Source organism: Colobus angolensis, unplaced genomic scaffold (assembly GCF_000951035.1).
Source record: "Colobus angolensis palliatus isolate OR3802 unplaced genomic scaffold, Cang.pa_1.0 Scaffold412, whole genome shotgun sequence".
Taxonomy (NCBI): Eukaryota; Metazoa; Chordata; class Mammalia; order Primates; family Cercopithecidae; genus Colobus; species Colobus angolensis.
This window is the reverse complement of record NW_012117511.1, coordinates 629,014-649,733: the sequence shown is the minus strand read 5'-3', so window position 1 is coordinate 649,733 and position 20,720 is coordinate 629,014. Positions and strand designations below refer to the sequence as shown.

Here is a 20,720-nt window from a genome sequence, read left to right as displayed (position 1 = left end):
ATATATAAAAGAATTTTAAATACATTTTAATAGGATTTGCCATGCTAATCCTAAATACAAGGCGCGTGTGTGTTGCAGTGGGAGGTGCTTTGTAGTTTTCCTATCTGCTCTGATTTATTGCATGCTTGAAAATCAAAACAATACTTATGTAGTTATAATTTAAATTCTACTTTAAAATGAGCAAATAACTGATTTCATTCACAATTACAAAGTGACAATTTTCATTTCATTTTCCACTCATACTAATTGTCTTATATAGAAAAGCATGTCATTACAGTTTGGTAACTGAAATTCATAATGCCACAAAACTTGGCCCTCCCTTTACAACCAGGGAATGTATGTTTTCCTTCCCCCTCCCCCCACCAGCTTTCCAGTGGGATTGGGGGTGAGATGTGTGAAAAGGAGTGACATGAAGGAGGACTCGCCATGAGGATCCACCTATGTTCAGATGTGGTGATGGCCCTATCGTGCATGCACAGGTGGAGCCTGCTGAATGAAGAGTACTGGTTAGAGGACAACACCTCAAGAGATGTTACTTTAATTAAATAAGAATAAGAATGCTTGTTGTATTACAGTATTCACCCAGTACCCAGCTTACAGCAGTTACTCAAAACATGACTATTGAATCTGAACACTTAGATAGTGGTTACTCAATATAATGACTGCTGAATCTGTATCTGAGAAACAAAGTTCCAAATCTAAGTTAAATGGATATATGCAGTTATTAAAGGTTGAGTATCCCTATTCAAAATGCTTGGGACCAGAAGTGTTTCTGATTTTGGAATATTTGCATTATATTTAGATCCCTAATTGCAAAATCTGAAATCCAAATGTCCCAATGAATATTTCCTTTGAGCACCATACTGGCACTCAAAAAGTTTTGGATTTTGGAGCATTTCATATTTCAGATTTTCAGACTTTGAATACTCAACCTATAACATTACATAAATTATAATGTCCCTATATTCTTACTTGGATTTAGATTGTTTTCCATTTCTTCATCATCTGTATCTAATTCTTCACCATCTTCATCATCACCACTTTCAGTATCATTATCCTCTTCTGCTTCTATCCACTGACCTGGTAGCAAACCAGCAGCATCATAGGAGTTACACAGGGGACCCACTATGTGGGTGATAAAAGATTCTTGGAGTTTTGCTAGTTGAGGAGAAGAACGATCCATGAATGGACTGATGGGCAGACCCAGATTTGCTTCTTCATCTCCCTGCATATTTTAAAAAGAAAAGTACATTTTTAACTGGTGAAAGAACCACCACTGAGGTTTGCTGTTACAATTATCTTGAGTTTTTTAAAAATAATTTATATAAAACTATTTTTTATAAATAAGCATCAATGAATCTATTCTATCATTTCAACTGTAAAAATTTAATACTGAGAAATCCTAAACAAAACTTTATTCTCACATTCTGTCCACATCAACCAGTATGGCTGATACTCAGTTAATAAGAAACATACAGATCTTTTAAAATAAGTATCAGATATTTTACTAACAACCTGCAAAATTCCATAGTGTCAATTATGGATTCTCTTTATCTAGGGGCAAAAGCATAATAGAAACATTTTTGTTGTAGTTATATCTCAAATATACAGAGCTGAATTTTGCAAGTGCTTTTCAATAACACTACCTCCACCCCCCTTTTTTTAACAACAGAACTCTAATGATTCAAAATCAGAAAACCTAATATGGAAAACAAATAAAGTAGAGCTACCATAATGGAGGTGAGGATCCTGGGGCTAGATCCCCAATGGCCTGCCTTCTGTTACCCTACCACTGTGGCTTCTAGGGCTTAATTTGAGATCAGACTACTACCTGTGTGGTGTTGAGCAAGCTCTAGGTACAAATGCACTGTGTGTAAAATCTGAATAATAAGGCCGGGCGCGGTGGCTCAAGCCTGTAATCCCAGCACTTTGGGAGGCCGAGACGGGCAGATCACGAGGTCAGGAGATGGAGACCATCCTGGCTGACCCGGTGAAACCCCGTCTCTACTAAAAAAATACAAAAAACTAGCCGGGCGAGGTGGCGGGTGCCTGTAGTCCCAGCTACTCGGGAGGCTGAGGCAGGAGAATGGCTTGAACCCGGGAGGCGGAGCTTGCAGTGAGCTGAGATGGCGCCACTGCACTCCAGCCTGGGTGACAGAGCGAGACTCCGTCTCAAAAAAAAAAAAAAAATCTGAATAATAATCTACCTTATAGGGATGCTATGATGAGGTTAAAAGGCAGTATTATATAAGGTGTTTAGCACAGTACTGAGCATTCTCCAAATGGTACCATTAACATTTTAGTCCTAGTGTCTGAACTGGTTTGGGATAAATTTCTCCCCACAGTGTACAAATTCTGCAGGTAAGCAGTGTCTGTTCTGTAATGAGCCAACATAACGCTGAGGAAACAACCAGAAACTGTCCCCATGATTAACTGTCCCATGATTAGAAATCTTTTACGAGATTATCTTCTATGAGGAAGAAAACAATTGATGTTTTTCCAAAAACAGTTCAGTTTATCTATAGGACTCTGTAATTTCATAGATAAAACCCAGGAGTTTGGCTTTTCTAAGCCCATGGCAGTTAAATGGCTGTAGGCATATAAAGACAGTATAATTAGGATAATAGAAAAAAAGTTGGGTGTGGTTAGAATTTTACATCAATATCTGAAGAAAGTTTAATAGCATAACCAGAATGAGAAAGAAGTTTAGTTGATGAGGGAGGATTAAAACTTTCATAAGTGGTAGGATATCAGATGACATTTTCCTCCTTTGATATTGAATAATGACACTTAGATTAAGTGAAACTGAGATAATATATTGTTTTTAGTGATATATATGAAATTATAATAGTTAACATTTATTGAGAACTTATGTGTCAGAAACTATTCTAAGAAGTCTACATATATTAGTTCATTTAATCCTCATAGAAACCTTATGACATAGGTACCATCATTATTCCTATTTTATCAGTGAGGAAACTGGCACAGAGAGGTTAAGTAACTTACCCAGTCAAGGTCATATTGCAGATAAGGAAGATAAGTCAGGATTCAACCTCAGGCAGGGCTTCCAGGTTTGCTTAATAAGTATAATTCTATATGCTTTCAAAATAATATGCAGGGTCTAAATGAATATTTCTAATGTTATCTCACTGAACTAGTGAATTTTCTAAAATTGCCATACACCATTATTTTTTATTACCTATTTGTACATATAATAAAAGATAACATTTTCCTTAGCATTAAATTCCTCTTTTGTAAACATGAGATCCATGGGCGAGCTCTAAATAAAGCAAGTTTCAATTATCACTGAGAATGAAGATGAGAATATGCAAACTGCATATTATAATCTTACAAATTAGGTAAATACAGCCATTTACTACCCCAAATTAAATATAATTTAAACACATCAGAGAATAGTAAAATATTAATAATCTTTCCACGATTATACAATATGGCATTTTGTAACTTATAAACAGCAGAGTATACACTATTGTGTTGGGATGTTTAGCTGGTGGGTGTAAAACATTGCACATTTTCAATATAATGTGCAAGTAACAAAGTATACCAGGTGCATGGTTACATAGGCTCAATTACTCCCACTTTCCACTCATGTTAAGAAAGCCCTCAACTGGTAGATATCTTGACCCTTCCTGATAATTAGGACCAACAAGGATTCCTAAGGAATGTAATTCCAAAGTCAAAAAGGTGTATTTGCTATTTTGGAAATAACAAAATGTTAGGTATGTCAGGAAATCATGCACTCCTACATTATAGGAAGCCTCAAAAGTGGACCCCACAAATGGCAGATTCAGCAAAGTGGAAAGATTATTTTAATGCCAAAAATTTTATAGTATTCTCTGATAGTAGTTTGTACTTCTGTGGAGTCAGTGGTGATATCACCTTTATCATTTTTTATTGCATCTATTTGATTCTTCTCTCTTTTCTTCTTTATTAGTCTAGCTAGTGGTCTATTTTGTTAATCTTTTCAAAAAATCACCTCCTGGATTCATTGATATTTTTGAAGGGTTTTCTGTGTCTCTATTTCCTTCGATTCTGCTCTGATCTTAGTTATTTCTTGTCTTCTGCTAGCTTTTGAATTTGTTTGTTCTTGCTTCTCTAGTTCTTTTAATTGTGATGTTAGGGTGTCGATTTTAGATCTTTCCCACTTTCTCCTGTGGGCATTTAGTGCTATAAATTTCCCTCTAAACACCGCTTTAGCTGTGTCCCAGAGATTCTGGTACATTGTGTCTATTTATTTCTGCCTTAATTTTGTTATTTACCCAGTAGTCATTCAGGAGCAGGTTGTTCAATTTCCATGTAGTTGTGCAGTTTTGAGTGAGTTTCTTAATCCTGATTTCTAATTTGATTGCACAGTGGTCTGAGAGACTGTTTGTTACGATTTCTGTTCTTTTCCATTTGCTGAGGACTGTTTTATTTCCAACTATGTGGTCAATTGTAGAACAAGTGCAATGTGGTGCTGAGAAGAATGTATATTCTGTTGATTTGGGGTGGAGAGTTCTGTAGATGTCTATTAGGTCCACTTGGTCCAGAGCTGAGTTCAAGTCCTGAATATCCTTGTTAATTTTCTGTCTTGTTCATCTGTCTAATGTTGACAGTGGGGTGTTAAAATCTCCCATTATTATTGTATGGGAGTCTAAGTCTCTTTGTAAGTCTCTAAGGACTTGCTTTATGAATCTGGGTGCTCCTGTATTGGGTGCATACATATTTAGGATAGTTAGCTGTCCTTGATTAATTGATCCCTTTACCATTATGTAATGACCTTCTTTGTGTTTTTCAATCTTTGTTGGTTTAAAGTCTGTTTCATCAGAGACTAGGATTGCAAACCCTGCTTTTTTTCTGCTTTCCATTTGCTTGGTATATCTTTCTCCATCCCTTTATTTTGAGCCTATGTGTGTCTTTGCACGTGAGATGGGTCTCCTGAATACAGCACACTGATGGGTCTTGACTCTTTATCTAATTTGCCAGTCTGTGCCTTTTAATTGGGGCATTTAGCCCATTTATATTTAAGGCTAATACTGTTATGTGTGAATTTGATCCTGTCATTATGATACTAGCAGGTTAATTTTGCCCATTAGTTGATGCGGTTTCTTCATAGTGTCGATGGTACAATTTGGCATGTTTTTGCAGTAGCTGGTATCAGTTTTTCCTTTCCATATTTAGTGCTTCCTTCAGGAGTTCTTGTAAGGCAGGTCTGGAGGTGACAAAATCTCTCAGCATTTGCTTGTGTGTAAAGGATTTTATTTCTCCATCACTTAAGAAGCTTAGTTTGGCTGGATATGAAATTCTGGGTTTAAGAAAATTCTTTTCTTAAAAAAAAAAAAAGAAAATTCTTTACTTTAAGAATGTTGAATATTGGCCCCACTCTCTTCTGGTTTGTACGGTTTCTGCAGAGAGATCCACTGGTAGTCTGATGGGCTTCCCTTTGTGAATAACCCAGCCTTTCTCTCTGCCCTTAACATTTTTTCCTTCATTCAACCTTGGTGAATCAAGACGATTATGCGTCTTGGGATATTTATGTGGCCAAGAAACATATGAAAAAAGCTCATCATCACTAGTCATTAGACAAATGCAAATAAAAACCACAATGAGATAACCTCTTATGCCAGTTGGAATGGCGATCATTAAAGTCAGGAAACAATAGATGCTGGAAAGGATGTGGAGAAACAGGAACGCTTTTCAAAGACTTAGAACTAACCCAAATGCCCATCAATGATAGACTGGATAAAGAAAATGTGGCACATATATACCACAGAATACTATGCAATTATAAAAAAGGATGAGTTCACGTCCTTTGCAGGGACATAGATGTAGCTGGAAACCATCATTCTCAGCAAACACAGAAACAGAAAACCAAACACTGCGTGTTCTCACTCATAAGTGGGAGCTGAACAATGAGAACACATGGACACAAGGAGGGGAACATGACACATGGGGGCCTGTCACAGGGTGGGGCGGTAGGGGAGGGATAGCATTAGGAGAAATAACTAATGTAGATGACGGGTTGATGAGTGCAGCAAACCACCATGGCACGTGTATACCTATGTAACAAAACTGCATGTTCTGCACATGTACCCCAGAACTTAAATAATAATAATTTTAAAAAAAATTTAAAGATTTAAGAACAGCTGGGCACGGTGGCTCACGTCTGTAATCCCAACACTTTGGGAGGCTGAGGTGGGTGGATCACGAGGTCGGAAATTTAAGACCAGCCTGACCAACACAGTGAAACCCCATCTCTACTAAAAATACAAAAATTAGCCAGGCATGGTGGCGTGTGCCTGGAATCCCGGCTACTCAGGAGGCTGAGGCAGGAGAATTGCTTGAACCCAGGAGGCAGAGGTTGCAGTGAGCCGAGATTGTGCCACTGCACTACAGCCTGGGTGACAGAGCAAGCTTCTGTCTCAAAAAAAAGATTTAAGAACAAAAGAGCATGCTTATATCTTTGAATCCTTGAAAACCACTAAGTGTCTATTCTCTCCATTTGTAGCCCTCTGTCCAGATTTCTTCCCAGTTGATGTTCCTATGGCAGGGAGTTAGTCTTTTTATAGCAAAGTTGAAAATGGATTGATATTCTTTAAATATATTCTGAGCATACCCTGAATAATTTAAAAACCACTTCATCTGGAAATAAATTATTCTAGGTTACAGAATCTCAGGGCTGAAAGAGGCCTTGGAATCATAATGTCATCTAGCCTTGTTATAGAAAGTAGTCAGAAAGACATGGGCAGAGCAGGAGAGGGCCCGCCCCCAACCCCATCAGAAATGTCAGGTGACCATCAGGTGATAGGTTAAGCTGTCTCTCTAAAATAATAATTGGTCACAGCTGGCACCAGGGTAAGGCAGTCACCCAATAGATAGAAAAACCTGAAACTGGTCATCAGCAGCATCCTGATAAGATCTCAGGAGCTGGGTGAGTGGGCTCAAGCATGTACACTAAGAGGCAAAATGGTGAAGTTTAATTGGTATATGGCCTTCCTCCATGAACAATGGACAGGTAAGGGAAAAATGCCTCAAGTGAGCATGAATACAACTTCAGTAAACACACTGTGTATGTGGCCCCTCCCAAGTGCTGGCAGGCCACTGCACATCTGACAGCCACCTCAAGGGATGAATTGGGAGAAGTAACACAACCCTGGAAGCATGCCAGTGCATAAGACTCTAAGTCAAAGATCAAACCATGCACTTGATCTCTCAGGTTGCCCTCCTGGTCTTCTTCCAAGTGTACTTTACTTCCTTTCATTCTTGCTCTAAAGCTTTTAAATAAACTTTCCCTTCTACTCTAAAACTTGCCTCAATTGCTCCCTCTGCCTTATGCCCCTCAGTTGAATTCTTTCTTCTGAGGGGGCAAGAATTGAGGTTGCTGCAGACTTGTACAGATGTGCCGCTGCTAACAGCCCTACCTATAGACTCACGAGTATATTCATCTCACTCAAGATAGAGAATAGGTTACTTTTTAAAATTTTAACAGCAATGGCAAACAGAACATAGAAAATACTAAGAACCAAAGCAAATGCAACAGTTTTTAACCCTTCCCAGTCAAAGCAACTCAGAATTCAAACACTTAATAAAGCTATCCAAAAACCCAAAGAGTAGTGTCTTCTCATGACAGCTCTTAATAATCCCACCAAGCTCATGTTTCAACTTACCTGCTCATAAAATTCATTGACAATGCCTTCTGTCCATTTCAAATGCAAGTCTCGAACTTTTGCTGGGCCATTTATATCTGCCAGTTTGATGCACACCTGGCATACCAAGAGGCGATCATTTTCATTACTCCATTCTATGCCATTACTATTTACATCATTTGCCTATTTTGGAAAAACAAACTCATTTTAGCTTCTGAAGGCATTTAAAAAAATTGTTGTTTTGCTTGCTTTTACCAAATTACTTAAAACTGTTTCTTGTCTAAATGACAGAAAGTTCAGCAAATAGTTCTTTTTAAAATCAGTTTATTCCATAATATGGACTTCTATTGGTTAAATTTCCTTTCTAAAAATGCTTTCTAGAAAAACATATAACCATGGGTTTCAATATTTGTGATTACCACAAAGAATCATGAATTATATATGTGTGTGTATATATATACATGTATATATTAAGTATAGTAGATACACAATATCAAAAAAATCATATAAGAATTATAACTACTTATTTCTACCTCAAAAAAGAACACTTAAGAAGCTAGAGAAGTTTGCTCTTGCTGTCAAAGGCAATGATATAGTGAACTGAACACAAGTCTGAGAAGCTGGCCCTATAGTTTTAAATCCTGACTCAGAATGTCATGAATCAGCAAGCTGTATTCTGAATCAAAAATTCAGTGTGTAACAGTGAAAAAACTGCTTAATCTATTCGAATCTAACTTTCTTCATCTATGAAGTAGGAAAAGTAATACCAATCTAGCCATGCTGCTATGAGGATTAATAAATGAAAAAAATGCCTTGCTCACGGTAAGTTTTAAATATTGTTATTTAAATAAATGATAATTGTCATTATTAGCTGAAAAAAAAAGCCTTTCAAGAACTAAAATTTCATTTTGTAAAAAATGAAAAGAATGAGCCATGTCATAGCTTTTGAACTTCAGTGTTATGGTTGCTTTTTGGCACCAAACTCTTTCAGAAAAAAAAAAAAATTATGTAGAACACCATCATAGAAAACACTTGAGAGAAGAGCTCTTTTGACTGCAACTTAATAAGAGGTCTAGAGCCCCATTCATATGGCAGTTTTTTGAGAGACTTCAAAATAGAAGTCTTTACGGAATACACAAAGTATTGTGTTAGATAATCTTTTACCTGTAAAAGGTGACTTAAGCACTTAAATGAATTTTAAGTGCTTAGTGCTTCATTTTAAGCACTTAAATGAATTTTATTTAAAAATTAAAGTGAATAAAACTATACAACTATGAAATAATTTTAAAGGTACCCTGATTTCTCACGGATTTTTATAAGCATTTCATTAATATCATGACAGCAACATATATAAGGGTCTCCTTCCAGCGGGTTTAATCTAGTACTCCTCTGTTACCAGTTTCTCTACCCTGCAGGTACAGCTTCTTTTAGGTCACAAAAGTCATCAAGAAAATAGCAGCTTCCTGCAAGCCAGGGCAGGAATCTAAAGCAGTGGTCCTCAACTTTTTTCACCTCAAATGTCTGAGGGATAAAGCATAGTCCCATGAGTACCACTGTCATACTGGGGCAGTGATTCTTGATCCCCTGGTGAATATGAGTTCTTTGGCCTAGTACAATGTCTGCACATAGTGGGCAATCCCAATAAATACTTGTTGAATGAATGAATTATTCTCAAGTAGAAGAAGGTGCTTCCTTTTCCCTACACTAGCCAGCTAAAGAATCACTAATATAAAGAAGGTGTAACAGGTGCAGTGAGGTAGGCATAATTAACTGGATTCTTAGAATTAACTGGATTCTTAGGAAACACATAAAATTAATTTTATATAATGCCTTACTTGACACTAAGCATGGCTTTGTCAAATCTCTCTTTAAACTCATTTGAAATAACTGGTTTATTTCTATGTGAAAGTATGTGAAATAAAGTCACAATAGTATAAGTTTATGTGTTGAAAGAAAATATAGCAAGCAATAATATTTTAGGAAATGTTACCATAACAATAAAAATGTTTATTTTTTAAAATATAGGCATATATATTATTTTATATCAACTATTTTTTGTTACTTTCTAAGCAGCAATAATTCTAACTTAACATTAAAAAACATATTTTATCAGTAACACTGACAATAAAGATTTTTTAAATCAGGCACTAATTTTCATAACAAACCTTGGCATTGAATTCTGCAAGAAAATCAAAATGCTTTTTAAGATCTGTGGCAAGGATTGCCTCGATGACTAAAAAACGAAAACGCTTGAATTCCACATGATCAAGATGAAGAAGGAAGTTGTATTCTGGGCGAGAAAGATATAGATTCCAAGCTGACGCAGCATGATGATTTTCCAGAACAGATCTGTCATTGTATAAAACTGCCTAAAAAGAAATATAGAAAAATGAGGCAGACACCTCAAAGATATTAAACTTTAATATCATTAATATCAGGTTGGAAGTATACAAACAATGAACACCTAATATATACTAGGCATTTTACCAGGTATTTTAGTACCTGTGAAAATAGGTTGTGATAATTTTATAAATGAGTAAACTGAAGTGCAAAGAGGTTAGGATACACCTTTCCTTCCAACATACATGGCTAGTAAGTGAAAGGGTTATCTATCTTTAAAGTTTATCTTTGCAGACACTGTGCTGCCTCCCAAGAGATGTGAAGTTGGTATTTTGAGGTCTATTTCATTTAATCAGAAAACCTTCTCAGATAAACTGTGAATAAAGTCATTAGGGATCTAGAGCAGGTTTCAGAATACATTTCTATTGTTTAGTCATTCTGGAGTCAATGGTGATGGTGACTAAAGAAGAGAAAGCAGGAGTACTGTCCAGGGTAAGAGGCCTGCCTGTCTGAGACGGACATATCCTGGATTCCCATCCTCACACAGTGCCTGGGAGTAAAACAGAACTATGTAACAGATAAAAACACAAATCCTCTGGTTCAAATGGTGTGGAATTACTCACTTTTCCTACACTTCACTCCAGTGGAAGATCCTGAGGTACCTCCTCAGTACTCTAGGACTTTGGAATACAGACTTAAAATCAGTGGAGTATAGAATTTCTAAAGCCTCTTCCACCTCTAAAAATAAAGCAATTCTTTAAATTATTAAATAAGCATATAATTATTTTAAAAAGCTTCTACAGCCAAGTTGTGTTAAAGGCCAAGGATAAGAATTAAAACCCTATCCCTGTTTTCATGGAGCCTACTGTGTAATGAGAAAGAAGGACAGATAGAATGAGATCTCAGGTAGGATACATATTCTGAGAGCTTAATTGAATAGCTCTACTTATTTGTGAAAATTAGCTATAGCCTAGATTTAAGCACAGATGCATAACACTGATTATTTTTTACACTATTTGATTTTATAAAAGCAATGGTATGATTTAAACTTTGCAATGAGCCATATAAAGGCATTTCATACCACTTGTAATACAACTTCTAAACATTATAAATACCAAATAGAAAGAGTAAGCTTCAAAAACTCCCTAAGGGGTCATTTACATTTAATAATGATTTGACTAATTCATGCTCAAATGTTACGAAGACTTAACTATGAGAACAGCTCTGTCTGTTCAGGAGGAAGTAATCCGATTCTGGGCTCAATAAAACACAATGTACAATGAGTGTCCTGTGAAGCTAGCTGACTTAATAAACTCACAGCTAGCAAGATCAGTTTTTAAAAAAATAAGCAAGTTCAGAATTATTTCACCATTCAAACTGCCATTTGAAAATGCCAAAGAAATATAAAATGGGGGGAAAAAAGTCTGAATCAGTATTAGAATCTAGATATAATCACCATACTGGAAACTTCAAAGACATAGTGAAAATGAGAATGGGTACAGAAAAGCTAAACAAGTCACTGCATAAGAAGGAAAAAACCTATCTGAAGAGTAGGTGGGAAGGGGTTCCCTGCTGGACCCCAGTAGATTCACAAGCTCAAAGGTTAGTGGGAGGCAAGAAAGAATGATGAAGCAGTAAGTAGGAAGCAAATGTCAACTCTGCTTTAAAAGAATACTTGAAGGTAGCACAGAGAGCAGCAGACCAAGCTTAAACTGAGTAAGAAAAACCAATCAAGCAAACAAATAAAGAAGTCTCAGCTCTTACTGTGGGCTCTTAGAAGCAGAGAAAAAAGACAGGGCCTCAGCTCATTTGGAGCTGCAATAAACTAACATCCTTTGACTTTGTGCTAAAGCATCTTGTTACCTGCTTTTTCTGGCTATAGATCCTTCTCTCTACAGTAAATACATCAGTACTTTGGCAAAACAAATTAATTGGTCATAAATCTTACTTTTCACCCTCTGAGTTGGAAAGATCTGAGAAGGGGTTTAATACAAACTGACAGAATCTTAGCAAATAGTAACACTTAAATAAGAGCAAAAAGAGAAAACCCTTCAGACATAAGAAAGACTTAGATCATACAAAGGATGAGTCTGACTAATCTGAACAAATGTCCCCTTTTAAAACATAAGAAACAGGAGGAAACATTAACAAAAAATCTACATCATAGCCATTATCTCATGACTAAGAAGGCACTTCTTTTTTTTTTTTTTTTTGAGACATACTCTCATTCTGTTGCCCAAGCTGGAGTGCAGTGGCACGATCTCAGCTCACTGCAGGCTCTGCCTTCCGGGTTCAAGCCATTCTCCTGCCTCAGTCTCCTGAGTAGCTGGGACTACAGGCGCCCACCACCACACCCAGCTAATTTTTTGTGTTTTTTACTTGAGTCAGGGTTTCACTGTGTTAGCCAGGATGGTCTCAATCTCTTGACCTCATGATCTGCCCGCCTCGGACTCCCAAAGTGCTGGGATTACAGGCATGAACCACCACACCCGGCCAACTAAGAAGGCACTTCAAGTGGAAAAGATTAGGAAAGATTGTTCTTTTAAAAAATAATACTCCCAACTCAAAAAAATTTAGTAGAGAGATAGCAGACAAATAAGGTGCTACAGAACACAAAGCAGCTAGTTTTGTTGTTTTTTTATAGTGTAAAGAAATAGTCTTGATGAATAGCTGTTATCTCAGGATTCTTTTACACTGTTCTCGTTTGTTCTTTTCTGTGTTTACACTGCTATAGAGATACTACCTGAGACTAGGTAACTTATAAACAGAAGAGATTTAATTGACTCACAGTTCCACATGGCTGGGGAAGCCTTAGGAAACTTATAGTCACGGTGGAAGGCAAAGGAGAGGCAGGCACCTTCTTCACAAGATAGCAGGAGAGAGAAAGAGGGAGAGCACACACAGGGAAGACTACCACTTTTAAACCGTCAGATCTCGTGACAACTCCCTCATTATCATGAGAACAGCATGGGAGAACCCGCCCCCATGATCTAATCATAATAACCTCACACCAGGGCCCTGCCCCTTCACATATGAGGGCTACAATTTGAGATGACATTTGGGTGGGGACACAGAGACAAACCGTCAGTTCTAAAATTTCTATTAATCCCTTATCTTCCTTTACCTTAGATACCACCCTTGTTTTGCTGAAATACATTTTAAAATAACTTTCTCAGGATGGTCAAGATGTGATTGTTTAAAATCACTGCATATCTGAGAATCTTGTCATTTTGCTCTTATGTAAAATGGTAGCTTAGCTGAATATAGAACTCTAACTTGAAAATAATACTCTTAGCCAGCACTTCCTATCTCCTCTCATTTTACTTCTATCCTAGCTCTTAAGTCATAATCTTCTCTTTCTCTCTCTGTCTCTCAGTCTCTCTTTCTCCTGCTCTGACTCTCTCTCTTGCTCACACACACATTATTTATTTATTTATTTATTTTCTTGCCACACTAGAATGTAGGTTCGATGACAGGCAAGATTTTTCCCACGTTTTATTCAACATAACAATGCCTAAATAGTGCCTATCCCACAATATGCACCCAATAAATACTTGAACAAATGAATGAATGAATGAATTCCCCTAGAATTTTAGAGACTTAATTCCAGTATTGTCTAGCATCTATTGTTGCTAAAAATATGATGACAGTTGAATTTTTGTTCTTTTACAGAGGTATTGTTTTCATCTTCTCAGGAATTCTTTTTTTTTTAAAATAAAATCTCTGGTGTTCTGAAATTTTTCCATGATGTGCTACATGTGGCGTTTCAGTATTTTTTCTCTATTCAACTTTCCTGGCACTTAGTGAGCCCCTTCAATCCAAAGACTCCCCTCTTTTTAGAACTTCCACTAGTCACATCTTGACCTAGTCCCCCATGTCTTATCTTCTCCTTCCCTGTATTTTCTTTTTATCTTCCTGGTCTATGTTCTGGGAGAGACTACCTGGACTTTTACTTCCCAAGCTTATATTGAATTTTTAAAATTTCCTGCAGCAATATTTTTAGTTTCTAAGAGCCTAACTTGTTCTCTGATGTTCCTTTATTATAGTTTCCTGTTCTTACTTTATGGATGCAGTATTTTTCAAATTCTCTGAGAATACTTTTTAAAAAAATAATTAGATGCTTCTCTATTCCCTAGATTCTCCCGGTGGTCAGTTATTCTTTCCATCTTAGCCTTTTCTTTCCAAGCTTCTGATTAATGCCATGTCTGATGATCCTTGGTTATCTGTGTATATAGAAAAATGAATTCTAAATCAGGTGCAGTGGCTCACGCCTGTAATCCCAGCACTTTGGTAGGCCAAGGTGGGTGGATCACGAGGTCAAGAGATCTAGACAATTCTGGCCAATATGGTGAAACCCCATCTCTACTAAAAATACAAAAATTAGCTGGGCATGGTGGCATGCGCCTGTAGTTCCAGCTACTGAGGAGGCTGAGGCAGGAGAATCGCTTGAACCCTGGAGGCAGAGGTTGTAGTGAGCCAAGATCGCGCCATTGCACTCCAGCCTGGCAACAGAATGAGACCCTGTCTTACACACACACACACACACACACAATGAATTCTAGATTTCAGTTGTAATTTCTTTTTTTTTTTTTTGAGACGGAGTCTTGCTCTGTCACCCAGGCTGGAGTGCAGTGGCCGGATCTCAGCTCACTGCAAGCTCCGCCTCCCGGGTTCACGCCATTCTCCTGCCTCAGCCTCCTGGGTAGCTGGGACTACAGGCGCCGCCACCTCGCCCGGCTAGTTTTTTTGTAGTTTTTAGTAGAGACGGGGTTTCACCGTGTTAGCCAGGGTGGTCTCGATCTCCTGACCTCGTGATCCGCCCGTCTCGGCCTCCCAAAGTGCTGGGATTACAGGCTTGAGCCACCGCGCCCGGCCCAGTTGTAATTTCTCTCTGCTGTTATGTATGTTTTATTGTGGAGTCTCTCCCCTTGGGATGAATGAGTGGGAACTATGTAAATGTGGATAGGGTTTGTTACTCAGCAAGTTTTGCTTTAGAATAACGGGTGCCAGCTATTAGATGTCTAGAATGAGAGAAATTTACTTTGGACTACTAATACCCACTCTAGGAATTGTTTCTCTCCAGGCAGTTTCCTTCAATATCTAAGAGACAAGTTTTCTGCCTGGAGATAAACATAGGGTTGTAGTCACTCTGATTAAAGGTGTGTGTGTGCACAGAGAGAGCAAGCAGGAGCAAATGGTAACAGAAGTCTCTCTGGGGTTCCAGCTATGCTGGGTACTTTTGTTTTATCTGTCAATATTCATCCATTTTTCATTTTCCAGAAATGTTATAAAAATTTTTTTATCTGCTGGTGATAATACCTATCATCCTCTTATTGCTCTCTGTTGTAATGAACTTCGTATCTTACTATCATTTTAATGCATTCTCAGGAAGAAGGGGAAACAGATTCATGTTTAGTCATCTTAATCCATATTTTGGGAGAGAAAACATTTACAAATCTCAACTTAAAATTGTGTTTCCTTTTACCCAGTCTCATAAAAATATTCCAGAAATTTTACTATCTTCAGCACTAACCTACATCTTTCAGCCAACTTTTCATTTGGAAACAGCTCAGAAATCTCTTAGAATCTTATTAATACTGACATTCCCCTGGGATATACCTGGCTATATGTATCACCTTCTTTCATAGTAAGAATCCTCGTGTATCTTTCTAGCACACATTCCTTGCCATGAGAATGAAAAAGAATGCCTGACCCAGCTGGTGGTATTATATGCTATTGTCTATAACACACCGTAACTATAATATCTTCATTAATTATGGCCTGACTAGACCCACTGAGTTTCCAAAGATGAAAGAACCTACTCTACTACTTAACCACATTAAGCCCTGGACTTTTACAAGGGTCCTTATCTCACAGGTGCTAGTTGAAGAAGGCCTCATAAACTTCGTTACTGTGGGAAGCACAGAACATATTTCAGAAAACCTAGGAGTACTACAGAGCAAAGAATTCAGACATCCTTCAACATTCAACAAATATTTACTAAATGCTTTTTGTATGTCAAGCACTACTCTAGGTATTATGGAATAAAAGACAAAAATCCCTGCCCTTGTGGAACTTTATGTTCCATTGAGGAGATACATATAAAAAACAAAGTACATAAACAAAATATATAGTATCCTAAATGATCACTGCTATGGAAAAAAAGCAGAGAAGGAACATAGTGGTATAAGGAAGAAATTTTAGATGGAAGGAGGTGAGAAAATGAATATACAGATATCTAAAGGAAAAGCCCTCTGGGCAGGGAGAACAGAAAGTGCAAACACTCTCAGAAAGGGACAGAGATAGTATTAGCAAGGAAGCCAGTGAGACTAGACTTGAGTCAGTAAAAAAATAAATAAATAAAAATAAAAATAAAAAGACTTAATGGGGCCAATAATGCAGGGCCCTGCAGAACATTTTATGATTGTCATTTACTAGGGGTAAGGTGAATGCCACTGGAGAGTTTACTTTTTTGTTTTTTTATTTGTTTTGAAACAGGGTCTCAAATGTTGCCCAGATTAGTCTCAAACTCCTAGGCTCAGGCAATCCTAATGTGTCAGCCACCCAACGCATTGAGATTACAGGTGTAAGCCACAGCACCTGGCAAGAGAGTCTGGAACAGAGTGATGCAACACACTTAAACAGGGTCACATTCTAGCTGACATGTGTTGAGAACAGACTGAAGGAGAGCAGGGAACAAGCAAGGAGACTAGATAAGAGGCTATACATTTTCACAGCTGAATCTCTAATCCATCTCCTTTCCATTCTAGCACTTCCTATGGCTTCATCTAATGGCAATTCTTAACAATGAGAAGTTAGAAATAACATGATGATTGATATCATGTCCAGACTTCATGACTGTATTTTGATTAGGATAACAGTTGAGTACGCAACTTGTATAATTTGCATTCATATAACACTGTTTTAAATTATCTTCATGTGACAGTTAACATTGGAATTCACTCATTTGTAACATCCTCGAGGGAGGATATACTTTACAAAAATGAAAGCAGTAATAAAAACAGAGAGTAGGCCAGCATGGTAGCTCATGCCTGTAGTCCCAGCACTTTGGGAGGCCGAGGTGGGCAGATCACCTGAGGTCAGGAGTTTGAGACCTGCCTGGTTAATATGGTGAAACCCCGTCTCTACTACAAATACAAAAATTAGCCGGGCATGGTGGCAGGCGCCTGTAATCCCACCTACTTGGGAGGCTGAGGCAGGAGAATCACTTGAATCCAGGAGGTAGAGGTTGCAGTAGGCCAAGATCATGTCATTGCACTCCAGCCTGGGTGACAGAGCAAGACTCCATCACCATCTCAAAACAAAACAAAACAACAGAGTGGACTAGAACAGTAAGTAATTTCTACCTATGTGATTTCTGATTCAGGAGCTTCTCATGCCATTGGAAACAGTATAAAACCTTCCATATGTTATATCCTTAATCATATCAGATAACTATTTTTAGGTTCGGAGGAATAAACCTTTATTTGAGGTCATACAGCTAATAAGTGGGCAATCAGAAATCTAAGACAGGACTTTTAATCTCAAGTCCAGTGCTTTTTCCACTATGCCACTACTCCTCAGGTCTATGATTCACCAAAGGACTAGGATTTTCAAAGATTATGATGTGCTAGGTTTGAGAGAATGGGCATCTGATTCTTACAGAATGGTATTGCAAATAAAAAAATATGTGCCACTTAGAAGGTACTTTTTTTTTTTTTTTTTTTTGAGACGGAGTCTCGCTGTATGGCCAGGCTGGAGTGCAGTGGCGCCATCTCCGCTCACTGCAACCTCTGCCTCCCGGGTTCGAGCGATTCTCCTGCCTCAGCCTCCCAAGTAGCTGGGATTACAGGCATGTGCCACCACGCCCAGCTAATTTTTGTATTTTTAGTAAACATGGGGTCTTGCCGTATTGCCCAGGCTGGTCTTGAACTTCTGAGCTCAGGCAATCCACCCGCCTCGGCCTCCCAAAGTGCTGGGATTACAGGCTTGAGCCACCGCACCCGGCCGAAGGTACTTTTTTTTAAAATAATACTTAGAAAGTGGGCAACTACTAGTACCTAGATTTAAAATCATCAGAAAGTTACCTGTGGAAATCATGAGCTATTAATAAAGTCTCACTGGAAAAATGAATCATATGGCCCTTTTAACCCATACACACACACACACACACACCATTATACCCATTTACACATATACATATTCATAGTTCCCTACATTCCTTCCCCCCATCCTGACACACATGCTCACAATTCAAGAGACTATATCTCCTATAGTTTAAAAAGTTGGAGTATATGAAAGAGATTGAAGTAAAAAAAGAAAAACAGAAAACGGCTACAGAAAATGAAAGGATCAGAGCCAAGGTTTAAACATAGAATAAAGAAGTGGGAAGTGAGATGAATTCAGCAACAGTCAGTGAGTACCTACTCTTCACAAAGCATCCAATTAGAAACACACAGATGACATTTCAGGAATCCCCAGCATAAACAAACCCAGCTACCACACAAAAATCTGCTTAAACCACAACCACACGAAATTCTACTTCAAATCATGTATTTAGGGCCAGGTGTGATGGCTCACGCCTGTAATCCCAGCACTTTGAGAGGCCAAGGCAGATGGATCACGAGGTCAGAAGATCCAGACCATCCTGGCTAACACAACAAAACCTCGCGTCTACTAAAAACAAAACAAAACAAAAAAAATTAGCCAACCATGGTGGCGGGTGCCTGTAGTCCCAGCTACTTGGGAAGCTGAGACAGGAGAATGGCAAGAAGCCAGGGGGCCGAGCTTGCAGTGAACCGAGCCACTGCACTCCAGCCTGGGTGACAGAGCAAGACTCCGTCTCAAAAAACAAAAACAAAACACATATTTAGTTCCAAGTCCTAATGTTTAAAGCTACTGCAATTACAGTATCTATTTGTTGGGAACTCTTGCCTCCTCATGCAAATTGTGACCTTAAAGGAATTTTATATTTTATCAGCTATACTAGGTACAAAAATAATATACCAGAAGAATTTTTACATACATGAATGTATTCAGAGATAAGAGATTTAAGGTCTGGTATTAAGGCAAATCTTTAGGGAAACAAGAGAACAACAAAAAAGATTAATAGTTCTCAACCACTATAGCTTTCTAGCCATACAATGGGCCTAACCAGGAACAGAAATCTTAAATATAGTCAGAGTTTTGTTGGTTTGATAAAAGACAAAAATACTGACAATAAAGGACTCTAGAATTTCACAAAACAATGAGTTATTTCAAAAACTGTTTATTATTTTCTAGTTGAAGAAGTTGATTTTTCCCCTAATTTCCTAGCACACATCACATTAATGCCATGTGTTATCCAATTAATTAAAATGTAGGGTCTTAAAGTCAGATGGAATGGCTATATGATTCAATTGAATAATGATTTACAAAGGGATACACAGCATGATTGAAAATTTCAGAATTATTCTTTAAAGGTTCTGAAAAATATTTCCTACCTGAGGGGCATTTGTAGCCACTAGAAATGCATTTGTCCTCCCTGGGTGATCATAATCATGCATGGCAGCTGCCACGTATAGAGCCATCAATTCTAATGCAGGGATGTTTGAAGACAGGCAGCCATAACTCTCATCTGGAATAGAGCAGCTCTTCGAAGAAATATAAGCAATTTGCCCATGGTTAATTCTACCATCAGAATCTGAGAAACAATAAATTGCAAAATAAACCAGCATTAGCACATAAATTCCTCACAATTTTGCTACGGAGGGGATTCTCATGGGTAATATGATTACTTATTTTATTTGCTGATTTAAGTAAGAACTAAAATCTATGAACTTAAAAGAGTATATTATTCCCAACTTAAAATGTTAGTAGAGAGAAACAGTGTTAAATCTGACCCTGAAGTTGCTTACTTTACAAGACATGATAGGATTCTCACACCAGTTTGATGCAGTCTTACTCAGGCAAATTATAATTTTAAAAACCTCTGATTTTCTAAATATTTGCTATTTAATGACTAGATAGATATAATGGCCAGGGTATATAACAGAAAAAGGCAATACTAGAGAATAAAATTTGATGAAAACATTACAAAAATTTAGGAATGTAATATCGTACCAAACTAAGCTTCTCTACATAGATGCTTTTCAAATCTCATCCAGGAAAATTACATTTCATTTGTAGCCCTAACTACAACTCCTTATCTCCCTTTTTTTTTCTTTCATGAAGCTCCATATAATATAATGGAATAAAAAATGATGGAAAATGAAAAGGCATGGAAAACTGGGGAACATCTCAGTCAACATAACTCTATTTTTATCCTCTTCTTAGAAACAACATGTTCACTATCCATACTGTGCTTTTGGTGTCTTAATATCTTGCCATTGATTTCTTCTTTTTTCTATTTTAGTGGCTTTATGTATCTAGATGATCATTCTATTATTTTTGCGAAAGAAATCTGTAAAAAGTATAAGGAAAAAGAAACTATATTTAAAGTAGACACATAAAACCACAGATACTAGGTACAAAGTTTCCTTGGTTGTATTCATTGGGGGAACCTAGAAATAATGCTTTGGCTTGTTAAAGTCCAAAAGAATTATTTAATCCTATTTTAGTTGACTCAATATAACCATCACAAGAATTTCTTAACATGACTTTAATACACTAGTGACAACCGTAAATATACCTCATTATTTTCATGCTACTTATAATTTGTACCAAAATTACGTTTTCGAATAGCCCACACTAGAG

General features: G+C 37.5%; 1 protein-coding gene across 2 annotated transcripts in view; it reads right to left on the bottom strand.

Moving 5' to 3' along the window:
* The window catches only part of PDE3B (phosphodiesterase 3B, cGMP-inhibited), a 225,642-nt gene that overhangs the window by 1,543 nt on the left and 203,379 nt on the right, over positions 1-20,720 (bottom strand). For both annotated transcript variants that reach the window (XM_011956257.1, XM_011956258.1), the window contains exons 12-15: positions 19,469-19,668; positions 9,812-10,015; positions 7,668-7,829; positions 973-1,225 (exon numbers count right to left, since the gene is read on the bottom strand). In XM_011956257.1, coding sequence (XP_011811647.1) covers positions 973-1,225; positions 7,668-7,829; positions 9,812-10,015; positions 19,469-19,668 — 819 coding nt within the window. The remainder of the gene's footprint in view (positions 1-972; positions 1,226-7,667; positions 7,830-9,811; positions 10,016-19,468; positions 19,669-20,720) is intronic.